This window comes from Lissotriton helveticus, chromosome 5_1 (genome assembly GCF_964261635.1).
Source record: "Lissotriton helveticus chromosome 5_1, aLisHel1.1, whole genome shotgun sequence".
In the NCBI taxonomy this organism is placed as follows: Eukaryota; Metazoa; Chordata; class Amphibia; order Caudata; family Salamandridae; genus Lissotriton; species Lissotriton helveticus.
Genome location: NC_136065.1, coordinates 1,877,747,566 through 1,877,770,008, shown reverse-complemented (window position 1 = coordinate 1,877,770,008; position 22,443 = coordinate 1,877,747,566). Strand labels below are relative to the sequence as shown.

General features: G+C 44.1%; 1 protein-coding gene across 1 annotated transcript; it reads right to left on the bottom strand.

Annotated features, from left to right (window-relative positions):
* Positions 1–5,823: 5,823 nt before the first annotated feature.
* On the bottom strand, positions 5,824–13,595 carry LOC144755934 (glucose-6-phosphatase catalytic subunit 1-like). Its single transcript, XM_078645337.1, has 5 exons — positions 13,307–13,595; positions 9,426–9,535; positions 8,712–8,817; positions 7,671–7,786; positions 5,824–7,228 (listed from the first exon to the last, which is right to left on the bottom strand). Exons 1-5 carry the CDS (start codon positions 13,534–13,536, stop codon positions 6,717–6,719), a joined length of 1,074 nt encoding a protein of 357 aa, XP_078501463.1. The 5' UTR covers positions 13,537–13,595; the 3' UTR covers positions 5,824–6,716.
* Positions 13,596–22,443: the final 8,848 nt, after the last annotated feature.

Sequence of the window (22,443 nt, the reverse complement as noted above, 5' to 3'; positions counted from 1 at the left end):
CATATGTTCAAGGAGTGTCCTTGTATAGCTCAGTTCTGGAATGCAGTGAAAGAGACTCTGGACTCCATTCTTAACATCTCGGTGTCCATCACATTACCACTTATAATATTTGGATGGGATAACTACATAAAGGGTCATGCAAGGACATTCCTGTTTTATGCACTATTACTTGCTAGAAGGCAGATATGTAAAGTTTGGACAGAAAATACGATACCATCACACGCAAACTGGTTGTCATCCCTGTATGAAACATCCAAGACAGACATGCTGAGAACTTGTAGCGCACGCAAACTGGCTTTTTGGGACCTTCTGGTTCAGTGGAGACAGTAGCCGGGGTTTTTTTTTATTTATTTTTTTCCCCGGTCCAATGATTATGCCATAATGCTCCAAGAACTAGGCCCCCCCTTTCGGCTCCATGGCTAGTTCTACAGGCTTTAACACCAAGCTTGGAGCCACTCCCTATACCTCTTCGGGCCATCTCCTTCCGACTCTCATTAATCGCGTCTTTAGGTGCAGTAAAACTTTGCACTTGGATCTAAGACGCTTATGGCAGTTGGAGGCTAATTAAGAGGAGGGCAAGGCAAATGAGGATTTAAAAAAAAAAAAAAATAAAAAAAAATATGGCCGTGAGTTTACAAACCATAACCCAAAAAGTCAATTTTGTGGTGTCCTATCAGTGACTGTAGACATGAAGTCCAAACTTGGAGGCCTTGGCAATACTTGGCCATATAAGCTTCCATACATCAAGTTAGGATTACACAAATATATTTTCTCATAGGGAGATTACGTGATTTGTCCAGACTTGCACAACTTTGAGACAATCTCAGAGGCTAGGATTCAAACCTGGATCCCAAGGTCATCAGCTCTGGCCAATAGGCAACATCTTTCTCTTAATGTTGTGAGGTGCCATTTTCTATTGTTTGAAAGTAAAGCAATGAAAAAGAAAGTATGGTAATTATCCAGAAGCCCCTCATTTCCTACCTCCTCCCCACAATAAAAAAAATTCCAAATAACATATTATTACCTGCCACCTCTCTGTCAAATTCTGGTGTTTGCAATCTATGTGCAATCTTACATTTAAAATACTCTTTTAAATGTATCATCTCAAGTTTGAGAAGTTTTTGCTGACGTGAAGGACTGTTGATCTTTAGAGTTATGTTCACATGATAGTACAGTTAATCAGATAGCTTACTTAAAATCTAAACAGCCTGAGTATGTGCAGGCATGTCCTAACACACTCGCAGATACACATATTATCCCATCAAGCTATCTAACTCACACTGGAGACAGTGGCTCGCATGTTAAAACACAGAGAAATGGAGGTAACACTCAACGTTCTGAGCTAACTCACTCAGAACCTGCAGATGGCACAGTTTCCAGCGCACATGCTCGACATTGGGACCCTGCATGAGGCTCAGACTCGAGTGCACGTGCTTGACATTGGGACCCTGCATGAGGCTCAGACTCCAGTGCACGTGTTCCACATTGGGTCCCTGCATGAGACTCAGACTCGAGTGCACGTGCTTGACATTGGAACCCTGCATGAGGCTCAGACTCCAGTGCACATGTTCGATATAGGGCCCTTACATGAGGCTCAGACTACAGTGCATGTGCTTGACAATGGCACCCTGCATGAGGCTCAGACTCCAGTGCACGTGCTCCACATTGGGTCCCTGCATGAGGCTCAGACTCTAGTGCACGTGCTTGACATTGGAATCCTACATGAGGCTCAGACTCCAGTACACGTGCTCCACATTGGGTCCCTGCATGAGGCTCAGACTCCAGTGCACGTGCTTGACAATGGGACCTTGCATGAGGCTCAGACTCCAGTGCACGTGCTCCACATTGGGACCTTGCATGAGGCTCAGACTCTAGTGCACGTGCTTGACATTGGGACCTTGCATGAGGCTCAGACTCCAGTGCATGTGCTTGACATTAGAACCCTGCATGAGGCTCAGACTCCAGTGCACGTGCTTGACATTGGAACCCTGCATGAGGCTCAGACTCCAGTGCACGTGCTTGACATTGGAACCCTGCATGAGGCTCAGACTCCAGTGCACGTGCTCGACATTGGGACCTTGCATGAGGCTCAGACTCCAGCGCACGTGCTTGACATTGGGACCTTGCATGAGGCTCAGACTCCAGTGCACGTGCTTGACATTGGGACCTTGCATGAGGCTCAGACTCCAGTGCACGTGTTCGACATTGGCGCCTTAAATGAGGCTCAGACTCCAGTGCACGTGCTTGACAATGGGACCTTGCATGAGGCTCAGACTCCAGTGCACGTGCTCCACATTGGGACCTTGCATGAGGCTCAGACTCTAGTGCACGTGCTTGACATTGGGACCTTGCATGAGGCTCAGACTCCAGTGCATGTGCTTGACATTAGAACCCTGCATGAGGCTCAGACTCCAGTGCACGTGCTCCACATTGGGACCTTGCATGAGGCTCAGACTCTAGTGCACGTGCTTGACATTGGGACCTTGCATGAGGCTCAGACTCCAGTGCATGTGCTTGACATTAGAACCCTGCATGAGGCTCAGACTCCAGTGCACGTGCTTGACATTGGAACCCTGCATGAGGCTCAGACTCCAGTGCACGTGCTTGACATTGGAACCCTGCATGAGGCTCAGACTCCAGTGCACGTGCTCCACATTGGGACCTTGCATGAGGCTCAGACTCTAGTGCACGTGCTTGACATTGGGACCTTGCATGAGGCTCAGACTCCAGTGCATGTGCTTGACATTAGAACCCTGCATGAGGCTCAGACTCCAGTGCACGTGCTTGACATTGGAACCCTGCATGAGGCTCAGACTCCAGTGCACGTGCTTGACATTGGAACCCTGCATGAGGCTCAGACTCCAGTGCACGTGCTCGACATTGGGACCTTGCATGAGGCTCAGACTCCAGCGCACGTGCTTGACATTGGGACCTTGCATGAGGCTCAGACTCCAGTGCACGTGCTTGACATTGGGACCTTGCATGAGGCTCAGACTCCAGTGCACGTGTTCGACATTGGCGCCTTAAATGAGGCTCAGACTCCAGTGCACGTGCTTGACAATGGGACCTTGCATGAGGCTCAGACTCCAGTGCACGTGCTCCACATTGGGACCTTGCATGAGGCTCAGACTCTAGTGCACGTGCTTGACATTGGGACCTTGCATGAGGCTCAGACTCCAGTGCATGTGCTTGACATTAGAACCCTGCATGAGGCTCAGACTCCAGTGCACGTGCTTGACATTGGAACCCTGCATGAGGCTCAGACTCCAGTGCACGTGCTTGACATTGGAACCCTGCATGAGGCTCAGACTCCAGTGCACGTGCTCGACATTGGGACCTTGCATGAGGCTCAGACTCCAGCGCACGTGCTTGACATTGGGACCTTGCATGAGGCTCAGACTCCAGTGCACGTGCTTGACATTGGGACCTTGCATGAGGCTCAGACTCCAGTGCACGTGTTCGACATTGGCGCCTTAAATGAGGCTCAGACTCCAGTGCACGTGCTTGACATTGGGACCTTGCATGAGGCTCAGAATCCAGCGCACATGTTTGACATTGGGACCTTAAATGAGGCTCAGACTCCAGTGCACGTGCTCGACATTGGAACCTTGCATGAGGCTCAGACTCCAGTGCACGTGCTTGACATTGGGACCTTGCATGAGGCTCAGACTATAGTGCACGTGCTTGACATTGGAACCCTGCATGAGGCTCAGACTCCAGTGCACGTACTCCACATTGGGTTCCTGCATGAGGCTCAGACTCCAGTGCACGTGCTTGACATTGGAACCCTACATGAGGCTCAGACATCAGTGCATGTGCTCAACAGTGGGACTTACATGAGTCTCAGACTCCAGTGTATGTGCTTGACATTTGAACCTTACATGAGGCTCAGACTTCAGTGTACGTGCTTGACATTGGGACCTTGCATGAGGCTCAGAATCCAGCGCACATGTTCGACATTGGGACCTTAAATGAGGCTCAGACTCCAGTGCACGTGCTTGACATTGGAACCTTGCATGAGGCTCAGACTCCAGTGCACGTGCTTGACATTGGGACCTTGCATGAGGCTCAGAATCCAGCGCACATGTTCGACATTGGGACCTTAAATGACGCTCAGACTCCAGTGCACGTGCTCAACATTGGAACCTTGCATGAGGCTCAGACTCCAGTGCACGTGCTTGCCATTGGGACCTTGCATGAGGCTCAGAATCCAGCGCACGTGTTTGACATTGGGTCCCTGCATGAGGCTCAGACTCCAGTGCATGTGCTTGACAGTGGAACCTTACATGAGGCTCAGACTCCAGTGCACGTGCTCAACACTGGAGCCTTACATGAGGCTCAGACTCGAGGTCACATTCCCACTTGGGAGCCCTAAAGTTTACAAGAAAGTGCTGGATGGAATGCTTGAATTAACCTCACCCACTGGTAATTACTCGTGCCGCATCCCAGTCCATCTTTAGAATAGGTTGAAGACTGATTTGCATATGGATGGGTCCAAACTAAGCTGGCATGGAGTGTGAAAATAATGAGGGACTGGGATACGGCACGAATCATTACCAGTAACTAAGATTAATCCAAGCATTCATCCATCACTTTTTTTGTATACTTCAACATTGGGAACCGGCAGGTGGCACACACTCGGGGGCACATGTTCAAGATTTGAAACTTGCATGTGGCACAGTCTGCATGGCACCTGGCCAACTCACTATCAGTTTTTCTCAGGTTATTTTATACAAGAAGCAGAGACTTCATTGCCTGCAAGCGTTTGATAGGGTGGAGCCAGAGACAAGGTGTGCACATGCAGAAGTGAGACCCATAAGTTAGATAACCTGAAGTATTATGTGAAAATTCAGCCATACATGAACAGCAAAGGGTATGTTGATGAAAAGGGGAGACGCGTGTTTTCAGCATCACATGTTACGTAGGATGTTGAAAACTGCTCACGTTGGGGGATGCTTCTCGACCAATCAGCTCCTTGTTGTGATATTGAATTTGGGGGCATATTTACAAGGGCTTTATCTCCGCTTTTTTGGCTTAAAAAGCCAAAAAAGCGGATATAAAACTATCACCCTATTTACAAGAGGGTGTTGCCTATTTTTTGATGCATTGTGTAATTGTTGATCTTTTTCTGTTACATTGTTGATTCTCATGTAAAGCGCTCTGATACCTTCAGGTCTTGCCAGCGCTATATAAAACTCTTTAAATAAATAAATAAATAATCGCATGTTAGCACCCTTTTTCCCAGCGCCTCCCTTTGCATCTCTAATGAGATGCATAGTGGGCATCACTGGGCATACCCCGGGTGGACAACCTTTCAAATATCGCTGATGTTCACATCGCGATATTTACAAGGCTGCCCCAGCATTTTAGCACACTTTAGTTTTTAGAGAACACCGCTGTTTTCTCCAAAAACTAATGTCTGCTAAAATGTAGACTTACCTATCCCTAACAATGAGGTGGATTATGCTGATAAGACACTATGGGTCGTTTCAGCAAGGTTATCGCTGGGAAAACCAGCAAAATGGTGATAGCCTTGCTATCTCTGGAATTTTTATCGCCCATGAGAAACGCGTTGTTAATAACGCGCTAGAAGGGCGATAAATTCCAGAGATAGCCTGCGATAATAAAATTATCGCTAAGCACGGCCAGCGATAATTATCGCTGGCCATTGATAATATGCCCCTTGATTTGTACAAATTCATGTAAGTGCTCGACATGTTGTATGAATCAGAATTAAGTTGCACTATGATGTTTCACGCACTTCGGATGGCGGAAGAGCAGCGTTGCACATCTCATTAAATAATCATTGTGAAAAGAGAGATGCTAAGTTGTAATGCTTTTAATATAAAAGAACATGTTTTGAACACATAACATACTTGTTGTACATAAAGCGCCTTCTTACATTAGACTGTTGTGACTTATGTATCCGACGACATACACAGATTTTACAGCCCACAAGCTTTATCAGACTAAATAAATATTTGTAAATTACAGAACAAAATGCCCCTAATTGAGTTCATTAACCCCCTTCAAGCCAGCAGCTGTCTCTCACGGAGCCGAACAGCTGGTCCGTCCTCCGTGATCCAGCGTGAGAAGGGTTCAGCCCTCCATAGGAAGTGGTGACACTTGCACGACGTCAGCAAGCGGACTTCCTAGCTATGCTTTAACTCCCAGTTCGCACCCTGTGACTACATTTGATCTGAGGACGCTTTGGAAATTGATAGATTTCCTCTGTTCCATTCTTCTTTGTTTTTCTTCTGTGATTGCATTCTTGAATGTTGCTTTTAGGTCGGAGAACAGGCATACTCCAAGAAGTGATTTAATGCTTCAAATAAGAGCGTGTTCTACTCAAATCAGTTCGATAATATTTCTGTCCCTTCTCCCTATAGAAAGGAGTTTTGCACTGCACATTCTGAGAAGTCTGAATATTTTCAGCTGCAGATGAACCTTGAACTTCACGTCTGACCTTGCTGTGGTTCTTCACATTTCAGCAGCTTTAGAAATATTATCCTGCCTGACGCCAAGTCCTGAGCATCTCCCATCTCAGTTCTATCTGGAAATGTCTGAGAAAGAACACCAGGCACTGACCTGCAGCACACGCTGCATCCAGGCACTAAGGAGAGGAATTCTTCCCTGTACCGTTGAGGCCCAGAGCATTGAACCTCAGCTGGAGTGATACGCATTGTCCTAACACAGTGGACATTCCAGACCTCCTCCTATAAAGCTTTCTTGTCCTGGTGTCTCAGAGCCTGTGACACACAGTAAGGGATGATCCCAACGACAACAAGTGGCACAGCGCCACTCTTACAGAACGACAACACGTAGAACAGCAACTCCACCTTCGTCGGTGGCTTGAAGGAGTCGAAGAGGTGGAGGACGATGAGGGAGGAGATGATGCAGTACAGACGGAAAGTGACCTGTGCCCCTTGCTTCCCTTGGCAGCTCTCCTGGTACATGCGTGAGTTGAGAGCCAGCCCCAGGCCACAGAAGATCCCCAGGTTCCTGAGCAGGCCAGCGAAGGGGGTGGTGTCGATGTGGATCCACTCGGGCTTGGAGCACCAGCGCTTGGCTTTCTCCAGTGTCCAGAGAAGGTCCACTCCCAGGGCTTTCAGAATGAGGTAGAATCCCAGGGCGAAGACAAAGAGGAAGAGGGTGGTGGAGAGGTATCTCTTTAAAGTTGTCTTGTAGATGGAGGGGATGTGGTGGAAAGCTTCGGCAACGGCCATCCCTGTAATTGCAAATGATAAAGAACATTAAGAATAACGTTACCGAATATTGGGCAAATTAAGTCAAGGGATTTAGCCAACACAAACCCTCCAAAGCCCCAATAATAGTAACACATAGGCCAGAATGAGACCACATGAACCTCCCAAGGTAATCATTAAGATCAGATACTGTGCAAAAAACATTGTATAAACACAATGAAGTTCTCTATGCAGTTTGCACCTAGATTTCAAGACGATATTTTCTTCGATGCCTGTTTACATCGGAGCAATTGTAAAAATGCATATCAGCCCCATGGTTATTATGATTTATAAATGGTCTCGGTAGAGGGTATGCAGTCCCTCATCATGTGAGATTCTTCAAAGCAATGCTCGATCCGGGTATCTCGATTGTTGATGCTTCACCATACAATGAAAGGGAGAAAATCGACTAGTCATAACACTGACCTGAAATTACCCCGGTGATGACTTGGTGTGGAAAGTGAGCCGCGAGGAATATCCTGGACAAACAGACACAGATCTGAACCACCCAGAACCCTGTCCAGACCGCACTGCGGAGACACCTGGAACACAAGAAAAGGAGGAAAAACATGAACAAAAAAACCCAACTAAGCGATGTAATAAACAGAACTCAGAAACGAAAATATGAAATGTCTCTAGGTAAGTTTTGGAGTAAGGAAACCTCAAACTCGTATTGAGATATGCATGGAGCACATCAGGTCCATGTCTGACAGTAGCCTTCCACACAATAAATTGGGAGCGTGGAAAGAAAATGTTAGCAGCCACAAGGATGCCTATACAGAAATAAGAAACATGTCTTCTGCTTCTGTGCAAATGGTAATAATGACACCCCAAGGGGACTTGTGCTGCCCATGGAGAAGGACTAACATACATTTAAATCAAAATGATGTATCTCGGCCTCGACCCAAACAAAAATAATGTTAATATTTCTGGAGATGTTCTGCACTCCAGAAACAGGAGAAGAAATAGTCTTCTCATCAACCAAGAAGAGCAATTATGACGGCCTAGAAATGAAAAATAATTTACTCTATTGGTAAAAAAGTGCTTCTCAAGGTTTACTCTAGTGGACATATACTGAGCTGCAAGAAAGATGATACCGACCTACAGACATGGATAGTGTAACTCTGCCAGCTGACATAAGGCCGACCGGCCCTTGTTCAGTTCAGCGATGAGACAATGAATAAACCAGGAAGCCAAGTACTGGCCACCGAGCCAAGAAGGAGGACATTTTCTGTTCTAACTACAGAGGGGAAAAGCGCTGATTTCCTTATTTTACACTTGGCTTTCTACATAAATACTTTTATTGACTCAAAATGAGATGTCTACCATTCCAACCAAGGCAAGGCCATAGTGAGGGAAATATCTCTATATCTGTTTATTGCCGCCTCTGTCAAATGTTCCTCTTTACCAGCGGCAAGTACAGCCTTTATATGTTCCAAGTCACCTGACTTGCTTTTCGTCACTCACCAGTTCTTGAACGTGGGTGGGTTCTTCTTCAGTATGATGGACAGAAGCGATGTCACCATCACGTAGTAAACTCCAGCGGCTCCCATGGCGTGGCCAGAGGGACTTCCTGTGGACATGAAGGAAAAGTATCCTTTAAAGAAGAGGTCCATTGGAAGATTACAAGTTCATTGCTGATCATAAAGAAATGACAGATTATTTTAAGTTATATCTGCTAGAGAAGCCATTGCACATCATGGAGGAGCTAACATTTGTAGGTGCGCCATAGTAAGGCCCCTGGCAAAGATCCCCCATTAATGTTTGGGGAGGATGTGAAGTTGCATCCCCATCAGTTCTCCCTGCCCCTGCCCTGGGACAAGATGTCGCTTCCAGCTGATGATCTGACTTACACATACATTTTTGTCCTTTGGTCACATGTCACTAGTAGCGCTTGCACTCTCTTTTCCCTACATTTTGTAGTTTATACTTTGATTTATCAATACGATAGGGCTGATCAAGAACACTAAGGTCTAGTCTGGTCTTTGGAATGGCCAACAAATATGATAAATATCTCCCTTAAAAGCTGTGGACAGAATTAAAGGATAAAAAGGTCACACTCCCACAAGAAAATATTTCCCAAAAGCCTGATTCCCTTGCTCTAAAGAGCAGTGGTTACCTTAAAGCAGATTAGAGACCACGTACAAATAATATTTTTTTCAGAAGTCTTCAGGAGCTCACCTGGACCGGTCTCGCAAGTGACCGGGTACTGCTCGATGACCGGCGCTGACACGTTGTTGTAATAATCGGTGTCGTGGACCCACCAGTACGGTCTCTGCCCAAACAGGATCCTGCAATTAAAAATGAAGGGGTTAATGGTACACAAAAGCTGAATTCAAACAATACTAGTGTGAACTGACGACATGAACAATATGTGTTAGCCAATAAGATAACTCAGTGGGGTGAGATTCTGTACAGTAAATATTTTATTATTCCATCCTAGGGACACCCCATTGGCTTCCAGCAGCCTTTATTAAATATAACCTTTTTGTAGGGGGAGAAAAAGGATAACCTGCCTGGACAAAAGGACCTTTAGTAACTTAGTCAAGCAAGCACTGGTGCTGCACTGAGATGTTCTTGATGTTCTGTGCTGTGTAGACAAACTGGGATAGCAGAGGAAACAGGCTTTCGAGGAAGTAGTTGATCTGTTCTTCCCATGTTAATGTGAAGGAGGACCCTGCACCTTTCATGCTGCTATGGTGACCTAGAGAGTCATCTCTAAGACACTCCTCGTCAAAATGTGAGCGCAACGTACACTGTAGCCAATTACAAGCCAACATTCTGACAGGGCTGTGAGACGAAAACTCGGATTGGAGATTGAGTCAAGGGCTATAGATGAAACAGCTGAAAACAATATGGCAGCCGCATCTGGAGACCATTTTCTGGTATAAGTTGGAACAGTCTTTACGGGCTACTGAGCGACATCAGTCTGGCCATGACTCTGCCTCCAAATGCAGAAGGAGTTTTGTCTCAAGCTTTACTTATTGGTACTCAGGGCGCAACGCCCCACATGCAAAATTACCTTTCTGACAGGCACCTGCTGCACTTTTTATTTTTGAGTTTAATCTACTGATTAGTGGTACAAATGGGGAATTACACACACACACACACACTGGTGCTGATTCTCAAAATCATTTATGATGAGGATAAGTACTACCGGAGTACTCTTTTGCTTACTTCCTATTAGTAAGCGTGCAGAGAAGGCACAGTCCTTTCTATTTGCCTCCCGTTTTAGATGTTTTGGGGCCAATTCAAAAAGCCATGAAGGAGTATGTAAAACAGTACTTCCAGAGTAATACCACTTCACATACTCCAAAATCCCTATATGAATAGGCCTGCTGCTTTTACAAGGGGTTTGTGTGAGTTAGGAGTTATTTCTGTTTTTTTTCTCATTTTTTGCTTGCACTTACTAAGAACGTTAAGTCACTGTAAAGTAGGGGTGCAAGAGCGAGCAGGCGGAGTTAGCACACAGCCCTCAGTCGGTATTATAACAAAAAGTGGCATAAACCCAGTTGCGCCATTATTTGCTCTACCATCAGGGGCGTAAAGCAAGCCCCTGAGGCGCAGGGTGGACCCCAAGCTTTCAGGGGGCCCTCAACCCTTTAAGTGGGCCCCATTCAGCACAATGCCAATGAATATTTGCTCGCTATGGAAACCTCAGGGGCCCCACTCTTTTGCCATACGCCACTGACTACCACCAGAGGAGAAATATAGGACGAGATGCCTCAGTACTGTTGATCTGCGACGGTCAGTTGTGCATGTTGCATTGTCTTGATCAATTTCTGGTAGTCTCTGATGAGTTCATAAAAGCCACTTATATTTTACAAAAATTACAATGTAATATCAAACTATGAAACTAAATTTATTGTGATTCATGACTATTTGGTATCACCGCGTTCATTCTACTCATTCTTTCCCCAAAATGTATAATCCAAACTTTACACTAACCAACTTTAAGTGTGTCTTACCAAATTTTTGGGTAAATAAATAAAATTGGCTGTGGCATAAAGTCACTTCCTTAAAATAATATTTTGATATTCATATAGAATACTAGCCCCACCTCTGAATGCGATCACTTACTGAGTAATAAATCCACCCACATTTTATCAACGGTGGTCTATGCAACCAGTATAGGTATGACTTTGGCATGTGACATAATATAAAATGCATTAAAAAAGAATCATAGAATATAAAATGCATTAAAAAGCCAAAATCAGCACTTTACACCAATACAAAGGTTTTGACTATAAAATGTCACATTTCTAAAATAAATGTAAAACTGTACCAATTCCCTCTGACACCAAGGCCTCAGGTAAACTTATGAAATTGGAGAATGTGACTCCCACCCTTGCTTTGTCCTTGGTAGTTGAATGATTTCTCAAGGAGTTAAAAAATAATTGTCATTCCGATGTTAATATTTTAAAGTAAGTAAATAAATGGATATCTATTGTAATTTAAATGAGGGGATGTTTTACACTTAACCCCTGCTTCCTTCATAGCTGGAGATTCATGCACATTAAAAAGGTGTATTTTTCACCCAAGGCTCCTCTTCAGATCAGGTACCAACATAAGCAAAGGTGTTTGTTTGTGGCAGCTGACTGCCGTGCCACTCATCTGGTGTATTAGAGGCTTGAGTAGAGTTCTATGAGTCAGTCAAGTCCTAACGTATTTTCTTTTTAAGAGTATTTGCCTAATTACATTCAGTACAAGTGGCCAGTACGTCTCTTACCTACTGGGCTGGTAACATCCTCTCTACTCAAACACATATGCGCTCCAGTGTTCAGAAATTTGTAATACAATTCCTATTTTTTTTAAAATATTTTTATGTCAATGCACTCAACATGAACTTTGGTAAAAATTCCTAAACCTGTAATTTTTACCAGCTTTTGATATTTTGTTTGGCGTATCTAGTTATCAATGGTAATCAGGGAAGCCAGTTACAAGGAGAGACATCCTGGCCTTCAGAGACAATTGGGAGATCTGAAGACTGGCAGTGCTTATGGAAGGACAATAGGTCTGGAACAAAGTCAGTCACCTATCAGGCAAACTTGATTTATGTCTAAATCTTATTCAACTCTGCTGTTCTTCAAACTTATACTGCTGAGAAATAATCTCCTTTTCGCACACGCAGGGCGCCTATGGAAATGCAAGCTGTTTTTCCACTCGTAAGAGCTTTACTTCTCTTGCTACCGTAGACCTTAGATAAAAGCTTCAGTGTGCCTGCGGTCCTATTGTCCTCTTCTCCGAAAGGGAAGAAGGGTGGCACAAGGGTGGCTCAAAATGATTAGGGATCTCTGGGGAGCCTTTGTTTTCAAGGACACTCTTGAGTGGACCATACATTTGTGGAAAACCGCACAATGCTCTGGACAATGACCCACGCCAAGCAGACACCAAAAAGTAATGACAGCAGGCAAAAAGTCATCACAGCTGAGCCCACAAACCTAAACAGGGGTCTAGACAGAAACTTCCAAGAAGAAGTATTGGTGCTGGATGATCAGAGACTGTGTGTTTGTGTTCTACAGAACATAAGATGAGTGAATCCATGGACTAGAAAGATCAGATCTTGCATGAGAAATTACCCCCAGAAGGCATCCCTTTCAACATTTGGAGCCATTTTAGTGAGGGATAGATTAGTTTCCCAGACCACTGCTGGGAACATTTTATGCAATGCAGGAAGGATTCGTGCCATTATTAGTTGAGGGTAGACTCCCCTGAGGTTGGAAAGATCAGAGAAGGAAACCAAAAGTGTTCAGAAAGTAGAATATTTCTCTGAATGATTCATCCATAACCGACTCAAGAGAAACAAACACAGATCCCCTTGAGAGGGGATTCATTTGGCCAATCTGATCATTCCCTAATTAGAGTCAGACTGTGCTGGCTCTGCCCAATTGGCAATACAGACAGCCACAAGGGTTGGCAGACGGGGTGATGACACCGCCTTGGAAGTGTGGTGTAATGTGATGTTAAATCGCAAGGGACAAAATGAATTGTTGAAACAGCCCTGAAGTTATGAATACCATGTTCTCAGCACCCCTTGTGGGACATGTGGACCCAGTACTCACCATTTGAAGACGAGGTTGAGCCAGTCGCCGATGACGGCCACCCAGATGAGCTTGATGCCCACCGCCTCGCACAGGTGGAACCAGATGGGGAAGAAGACGAAGAAGGTGTTGCGGAGGTCGGCGGCGAAGGAGACGAACACGAACCAGTCCTGGGAGCTCTTGTAGTTCACCTGGAGGTACTGCACCATCTGGGCGCCGGAGTCGTGGAGGAGGTCCATGCTGGTCTCCATGCTAGCGCTATAGATAGACCTTTCGGGCTGGTGGGGCTCTGTCGATATCTCTCTGTCGCCTCCGCTGACCCTGCACTGCTCTTCCTCTGCTCTGCCACCTACTTTTGTACCATCCAGACCTCTTGTTTGCTGTTCAGTGAGGTCACGGCCAATGATCTTTGGACCCAAAAAAACACTTTCAACAGAATGAAGAAAACAGCCACACATGGAGCTATCTACGCATGTGTACGTAGAAGGGCTTGCATAAAAAAACACCCTGCTCTGACACAGACTGCACCTCAGGGGCATTAACCCTTTCTTTTCTAAGTTTTCTTTTCAATGCTTTTTTTAAAATTGGCTCTGAAGCAACGTCTAAAAAGCCCCTGATATAAACAGATTCTCAACACCCAAAACATGTTATCGATTATAGAGTGCTGATTAAAGTATGCACGTAGAGATGTAGGAATTTGCGAATATGTCCTAACAAGAACTTTGCAAACTGGTTTTCGAAGCATACAGGGCAAGATGTGCGACCATTCCATTTTGTGAGTTGCAAATTGTGACGTTTTGCGATTCGCAATTACAGACTCGCAAAATAGCATTTGTACATACCAACACCCTTTTTTGCGGTCACAGACGGGCCGATTTCCAGTGCGCGACCGCAAAAAAGGTCATACATCTGGCCCACAATCTTTGTGGAGTTCAGAAAAATTGCAACATTTTGTTCAAAATTCATTTGGGCAAGAAGCATGGCCGGTTCCACGAGGCAGGCTGGCAGCTGAGACAGATCCGATTGGCCAATGTCAGATCTTTCACAGGACGGTCAACCACGTGTGTCTACCGATGCATATGAACGTCACCACCTCGACTTGGGATTCAATTGTATTGTAGGGCTTAAAGGGCTTAAGATGAAATGACGTGTAAAATCAGTGGCTGCAAAGATCCATCATATCAGACAGTTCAAAGTTTTTAATCACAAACTTGAAACCTATTGTCTGAGTGAACCTCCTGCAGACAACTGTGTGTAGCCTTAAATCACAGATGTATGTTTAAATCACAAATTCCAATCTCAGTGAGAAAGCTCAGTAGATTAAGATATTTACTGGAGGAAGTTGTGTATAATGTATTGGCCCCATAACGAGACAGATCAGTGGGTTACTCCATCTACTCGGTCTGGGTGTACTCTGCTTGTCATGTGCTCCATTCCTACTGAGAGAGCTCCCGGCTAGCAATCAAATCTACGTGAGGTACTCCCTACCCTCCTGCAGTAGTTCAGTGGGCTCACATACCGACTGTAGAGCTCCATTTGTGCCCAGCTGGTCAAGGTTCTAAACCTAATCTGAAAACTCATAGGTTTAACTCACAAAATGCAAATATCTGAGTATCGTCTGGCTACATGTTCTAATTTCAGAGAGAAAGTGCAGTGGATCAATGCCCCTACTGCAGAGAGCGTTATGTAATATATTGACCGCGGATTTGAATCAAAGTAGAAAGATCGGGTTACTATATCTACTGCAGAGGTCTGTGAAGTTCATCCACACGGGGAGGATTGTTTATCTACTTTACCTTTGACCTCCAGATTGACGAGCACAGCTCATTGACGTGAAACATTAAACTTTCATCTTGCGAGGTCTGTCACTAATATGGAGACCCCAAGCAAGTATGGTCTAATATTCACATGGACAATGATGGCGAAGTCAGAAAAACAGATCTCGGCTGAAAATTAATGCAGATCTCTCTATTTTTCCAAATGAATTAATAATTTTATCACCAATAACCTTTTTGTATGTATCCACATATTAGACGTTCTTAACTAGACTACGCAATTGTGATTATACCAGAAATGCATAATATATCATGCCCAATAAATCCACGACACAACTCGGGGTATTATCTAAGCCTTCTGCACTGCGAGACTTTGTGACCCTGAGGGGTAAATGAGGGTAGTAAGTAGTGGTGTCTTTTCACCAAAATCTTCTTGAAGGCAGCACAGGAAGTGACATCGCACGATGTGACCCTATGGGATATTGAGCCTTTCTTTCAAACTAGACTACTGAAAACAACTTACTTTAAAAAGATCATTTGTCAGATGGGTTGAATCATATGGGTTACAATGGGCCTACAGATAGAGCAAGTATGACCACAGCGATAAAGATTGATCCGACTAGGTGATCCAAAGTTCTCCTGATAACCAGGGGCATGCAGGCATAGCTCATCCAATGGGATAAACAGGACTACAAGTTCCAAAATGCAAAGGGAAATACTCGGATTGGATGGATTGCTCATGAATGGACCAGGGCCATTTGTAGAGCAGTGGCTAGTACACGTTAATTCCCCTTGTCCATTGGAGGGGCAAACATGGGAAGGCAGATGAGGAAAGGATGCAAAAAGCAGGAGAGCTGGAGGGGATGCATTCTGTGAACTGTGGAGTGTTTATGGACGAGAGGTTAATGAGGGTACATTTAATTAATAATGATGGGGAAAGTGTAGGGTGCCCAGATGACTAAATGACACCATAACACACATTTTCTAGTTCTTGGTTCTGATTAACATAACAGTGTATTCTGGCAGCTATAGTCTTGGTTCATTTTAATTGACCAACGCGGCTTATAGCAATGACATGTAAAAGCAAAGACCAATAATGGGAATCTCCTAGTGACATGGAGCCATCTGGCATCCAATGAAAGTGGGAAGAGGGACACGGAGAGTGGACTAGTTATAAAGAAAGGGACGTTTAGCAAAGAAACAGGGATAAGGGTAGAGGTGTAACAATAAATGGTTTTTTGGGTTGGTACTCTGGTTTTGTGGCTGTGAGCTGAGTCTGCTGGGCTCAGTGACCGTTGTATCAGCAGCACTCCAGACACATGCAAGCTGCCTTGAACCTTTGCAGGTTTAGTTACTACAAACCTCTTATACCCCCCACACATGTACATTACAGGTATATGCAACTTACCCTTTTTGTCTTAAAGAATTATTCCCACTGAATGTTCGAAGACACCTTTCCTGTTGCAGGAGAGAGGAGCGCTAGAAGAGGTTGCGGGCTAATCATCCACGTGCTCCTGCTTCCTAAATCCCAATTCGAGAAATGTACCACAAATCCATGTTGGTATGCCCCACCACCACACCACATGCAACTGTGTCTGAGTTTCACCGGATTCCATACTGTGGAAACTGAAAATATCTGTAGAACCCAATAACATAACTCAGTCACAACAACCTGAGTAAAATAAAGAGAATGTATTTAACATGCACGGAAGCCTCAGATGGGAGCTAAGTGCTCGAATAGCAGAAGTAAAACACAAGCATTTATAGACACAGACCACAAGAGGATGCTGCATCATAATATACGTAGTACAAATTACGCATCGCCTACTTGACCAATTAGCAAAGGCCTAGGCTGCGCTATACCATTTATGGTCCGAAATATACTGTTGCTGACCACATGTCTCTTAGTAGGCAGCTTCTGGGAATTTCCACTGTAATGCAATGTATTAGCCTTGGTACGTTTCCATGTAACAATTTGCAACATCATAGCACTTACCAGAAACATTTTGAAATGTGATATGCTGAAATGTTTGTGTCTAAGCGTGCATCTTCTTATGTTCCTGTATCTTTCTTGAGCAAGCCTTGCGTTAAAATAGCAGTTTACTGAAGCAAAATGGAAACGTACAAGCATCTTGTGCAGTGATTCTTATGTCAACCTAACAGGGCCTAAAGCTTCAATCATTTGGTATCATATAAGAAAGATGGCTTCATCAATACCAGTGTAAGATGGTGCTGATGGCATTAAAAAAGATTCATGTGCAGCTTCCTGCTGCTCCTTTCATTTAGGTTCAGAGCATAAGAAATCTAACATAGTATAGATATGTGTGCACACATTCAGACACATAGACACATTCATTAATACACCACGTTATCTGCTTAGCTTTGCAATCCTCTGACATATAGCACTGCAGTGGCCCCTCAACTTTCTTATATTTCTCCTTGGACGAGGAGCCTAAAACCTGCAGGTGAAACATAGTCCTTGGTATCCACTCGCCAGTGTACTGTCAGCTCTTCTCAAGCTCTTTTGTACAACACAGGTTAAACTTCAGATGGGTTTGAAGGGCTTCAAAAATGTTCTTGACGTTTCTGAATATTTACCTTCCAAGGGTACCCTTAATTCCCCAAGTTCTCCACAACCCCAATACCCCTTGGTGTCTTCCCTTTTTGCACCGCAACTACCTCCATTTGTTGCACCATCTTTTTCAATACGAGGCTTTCACCAGAGTCATTGACTAAGACACACTTCTGGACAAGGAATGGGGTGGAATTAAGAACTGGAAGTACGTGAAAAGGTGAAGATGGAAGGAAGAAACTAAAGTGAAGATGTGGATATGTGAGGAGGGCACGGGAAAAAAAGTTTGTATAGGACCAATATGTTGCATTGCGGACTCGAGCGCACTTTAATATCAAGGTGAGAGGGCAGGAGGAGTGCGGGTTAGGCGCGGTCAATGGAAGCAAAACATATTTTCTACCAAGCTGATAAAAGGTGTTTTGAAGCATATAATGGTGACAAAGGTGTAAGCGGTGAACATTAACAAGGCACACCCAGAACTTACTATCTGCTTAGCATGCACTATCTATTACACACAACCAGTCTGGGCTCTGAACTATTACTTTTTCATGGTCAGTAAACAACAATTCTTTAGACAATTACAAAACAATATATTTGTCAGTTGTTTACAACGACAGAAGTGGATGAATATGAAAATAACAGAACATGAATATACGGGCTAATCTGTAAGTGTATTCAATTATATTTTTAAATGTTTATTATTTGGATTGAATTTAATTTATAGTTCAATACCAAACTACCGAACCAAACCATCACTGTTAAGAACGCCCAAAGCTTGCACCAGTGTGGAAATACAACATAAATAAACAATTCCAAAACAAAAAAACAACACAAGTCACTTTGATAACGAACTGTTTATTGCTTTACACACAACTAAATACAAAAACAAATGAGGCTGAGGCTGTGATAAGAAAAAAGCCTGTATTTGTAAAATATCTCAGGGACTCCTCCAAGGTAGTAACGCCAATTGGAAAGTCTTCAAGAACAGGTCACTTCAACGTTTAAGCTTGGTAGAATATGAAATGAGGAGTTGGTACCCCAACAAATCAAGACAAAATTACGTGAAGCTATGACACTCGCTTATACACACTCTCCACCACTTTTTCCTGGCATTGAAAGCCAGATTTGGGCCAATCTGTATCCCGCAAGCCTTCTCGTCTGTGCCATCCTTTCCTTATTTTCTTGGACTTTTATCAACAATTGCCCAATAGGTTTGACCAGGTTTTGCCAATTTATGAAAGATTTGCGAGACTGTTACTCATTCACTCCTTGTATGGTGAAGAATCCTCTTTTGATATGACACTGAACACTGTTACAAACCCAAATTAACTTTTTGTTTCATTAAAAAAATATAGAACACATTTTCATTTTGTCAAGCACGTGTTAACGCACCCCCTGTAGACCACAGCATCTTAAAAGGCTTCATAGTATTGCCCCATATGAAAGACAAGCACAACTTGAATATGATCATCTGAATATCTCATACCACTTGCCCGCAGCCCTTCTTTGATTGACTGCATTCCACAGTTGTTAGCATTGTTCTTTTCGGAAATAAATGCATTTCACTAATGCAAAATCGAACTCTAGTTAACATAACAATCCGAGTTCTCAAACTCCATGTTGTTTGTGATGTTTGCTACCAGTGTTCTGTATCACATGGGCAAACTCATGTCTTGGTGAGTTTGAATGCATTTGAATGTGTTTCAGAGGCCCTTTTCACGGTAGGAGGAGAACCCATGCCGGATTAATATTCCATTATGTACTCTGCATTTTGCTGGCCGCAACTTTACTTAACTCTTTGATCAATTCTTTACTCTGAGCTCTGCACTCTGATTTATTGATAAATTGATTTTGACGATGTTATATAATCTCTATGACTTACAATCTGAAAATTAACCTTCAAGCATTAAACTTTCACTGTCTGTCATTCTAGTAGAGCCAAATGAGTCCTACATCCCAATCTTGTTAGAGATTAACACCGCTCCCAGTCCATCAGTCATTCATGAGAACTAGATGAAGCTTGAACTCACATGCTAAGAAAAGACACATGTTCAAACATGAATGCCCACTGCTATTAACCAAAGAAAAATCTAGAGCAATGACTGATCTAAAAGGCAGTGTCGCTCTAAATGTGGCATTGTCTGCCAATGTCAAACATTATTCACCACTGTTCAGCAATTAGAGTGGCACATGCCATAATGGGGCTTGTCAGTGTGATCTGGAAAATAAACCACAGTAACACTCCAATTGTTTTGCTATGGCTGAAGATTAACTCCTTAGCACGGTTGCGGGCAATCATATCTAAAACAGTTAAGAGATCTTTAGTTCAGCGTACTAATGCAATGTATAGGGCATACTACTACTGTGGAGGCAACGTGAGGTCTCATTGGTAAGTTACCAACTGTGGATCCACAAGATCTAAAGGTTAATCCTGGCTCTTCCATTACCATATTGTGTGACACTGGGCAAATGACTTCATGTCTTTTATCCTCACTTCCCAAGTGTATCAGTATTGGAAGGTGATATTAAATGGACAGGAAGGTCCTGCTAATTAGTTTGTTTGAATGGTGCACACATAAAACTTCGGGAAGTGTTTTTTTTTTTTAAATTGCAAGCTACGCAAATTTTGCATTTGTTTGGTCTCGCCTACATACCTCATGCAGGGCGTTGCAAGACTCATTGTTTACAATTCATTGGGCTTACAACCTGTCCACAGCATACCACTATTTGTTTTCGCTGTTAATGGACAAAGTACATATATTCTTCTTTATCTTTTTTCTTCCTCGTCCTTTTGCAATGCATTATTTTCTAATTTTATAAGTGTTACAGTATTATTTCTGGGCATGCAATGTGCTTCCCTACTTTTAACACTGGCATATGGCTTCTAATTTATATTCCTTTCACCTTGTCCGCCATCCCTATTTATGCTTTAGTTACTTACACCTCCAACTGTACTGCTCTAAATAACTGTACCATACACAATTCCACTGTACTCCACTCTGCGCCACTCCATCGCACTCCACCATACACCACACTACTCAATTGCCCCTCTAGGCCACTCCACTCTACTTCACTCCACTCTACTCTTTGCCGCTCCACTCTACGCTACTCTACTTCACTCCACTCTTGTCTATGCCACTTCCCTCTACTTTATGACACTCTACTCCATGCCATTCTATGCCACTCTATGCCACTCTGCTCTATGTCACTCTACTCTACTCAACTCCACTCCATGCAATCCCTCTCTAAGGCACTCTGTACCACCGCACACTATATCACTCTACTCTACGTCACTCTACTCTACCCCACTCTAGCACTCCAATCTACTCCACACCAGTTTACTCTATGCCACTTCACTGTACTCTACGCCACTCCAGGCCACTCTACACCTCTTCACACCACTCTATGTCACTCTACTCTATTCCTCTCTGCTCTGTGCCACTCTACATCACTCAATGCCACTCTACGACACACACTTCACACCCCTCTACTTTGTGCCACTCTTCTTCATGCCACTGCACTCCACTCTATGCCACGCCACACCACTCTACAACACTCTACTCTATGTCACTCTACACTACTCTTGCTCCTCTACTTCACTCCACCTGATTCTATGCCACCCCACACTGTGCCACTCTATTCTACTCCACTCTATTCTACACCACTATACTCCAAGCCACTCCATGCCGCTACACTTTACACCACTCTATACCACTCCACTCTATGGCATTCTACTCCACTCTGCGCCATTCAATGCCACTCTACGTCATTCTACTCTAACCCACTCTGCCAAAACAATTCTACTCTACGTCACTCCAATCTATGCCACTCCACTCTACTGTACACCACTTTACACCACCTCTACTCTATTCCACTCTCTACTGTACACCACTTTACACCACCTCTACTCTATTCCACTCTATGCCACTCCACTCCACTCTACTGGACACCACTCTACTCTACTCTACTCTACACCACGCAATACCTCCTCCACACTACCCTACTATACACCCCTCTACTATTTGCCACTCCACTCTATACCAATCCATTCTTCAACACTGTACGCTACTCTAATATACACCACTCTCTGCATCTCTCTACTCTATGCCACTCAACAGAACACCACTCCACTTCACTCTTTGCCACTCTACACTCTACACTACTCTGCTCTACCCAGCCCTACTCTATGCCACTCTGCCATAAGCCACTTCAGTCTATGCCACTCTACTTTACACCACTCTATTCTACTCTATACCACTCTACTGTTTGCCACTTTACTGCAGGCCACACAACTCTTAGAACTCCACTCTATAACACTCCACACCACTCCACTCTACTCTATACCACTCTACCCCATGCCACACCACTCTACTCTACACCACTCCACACCACTTTACACCACTCCCTCTACTCCTCTCTCCTCTATGCCACTCTAGTCTATATCTCTCCACTAACTTTTAGCCATGCTGAACAGCAGCTGCACTGCTGTACAACACGGCTAAAAGACAATGGCAAAAAGCTAATAGCTCTCACATAGGCAAGACCTATTGGTTTCCCACAGCTTACTTTTTTAAATGTAGGAACTCTCCACCCACAACAGTAGATTATATGGGGAACTTCTCCTCCTCCCATCAAAAAACCCACTTATAAAAGGAGAATTATCGCGAGGGGATATTTGTTTTGCAAAAACCTTGGTTGATGAGGATTTTCTCCATCGTGTGATGATTTGCATTGGCTGAAAATCTGCACAATGCTTGCAAGATATTAAGGGGCATATTTATGAGCCCCCTTGTGTCGCTCTTTCACCACGC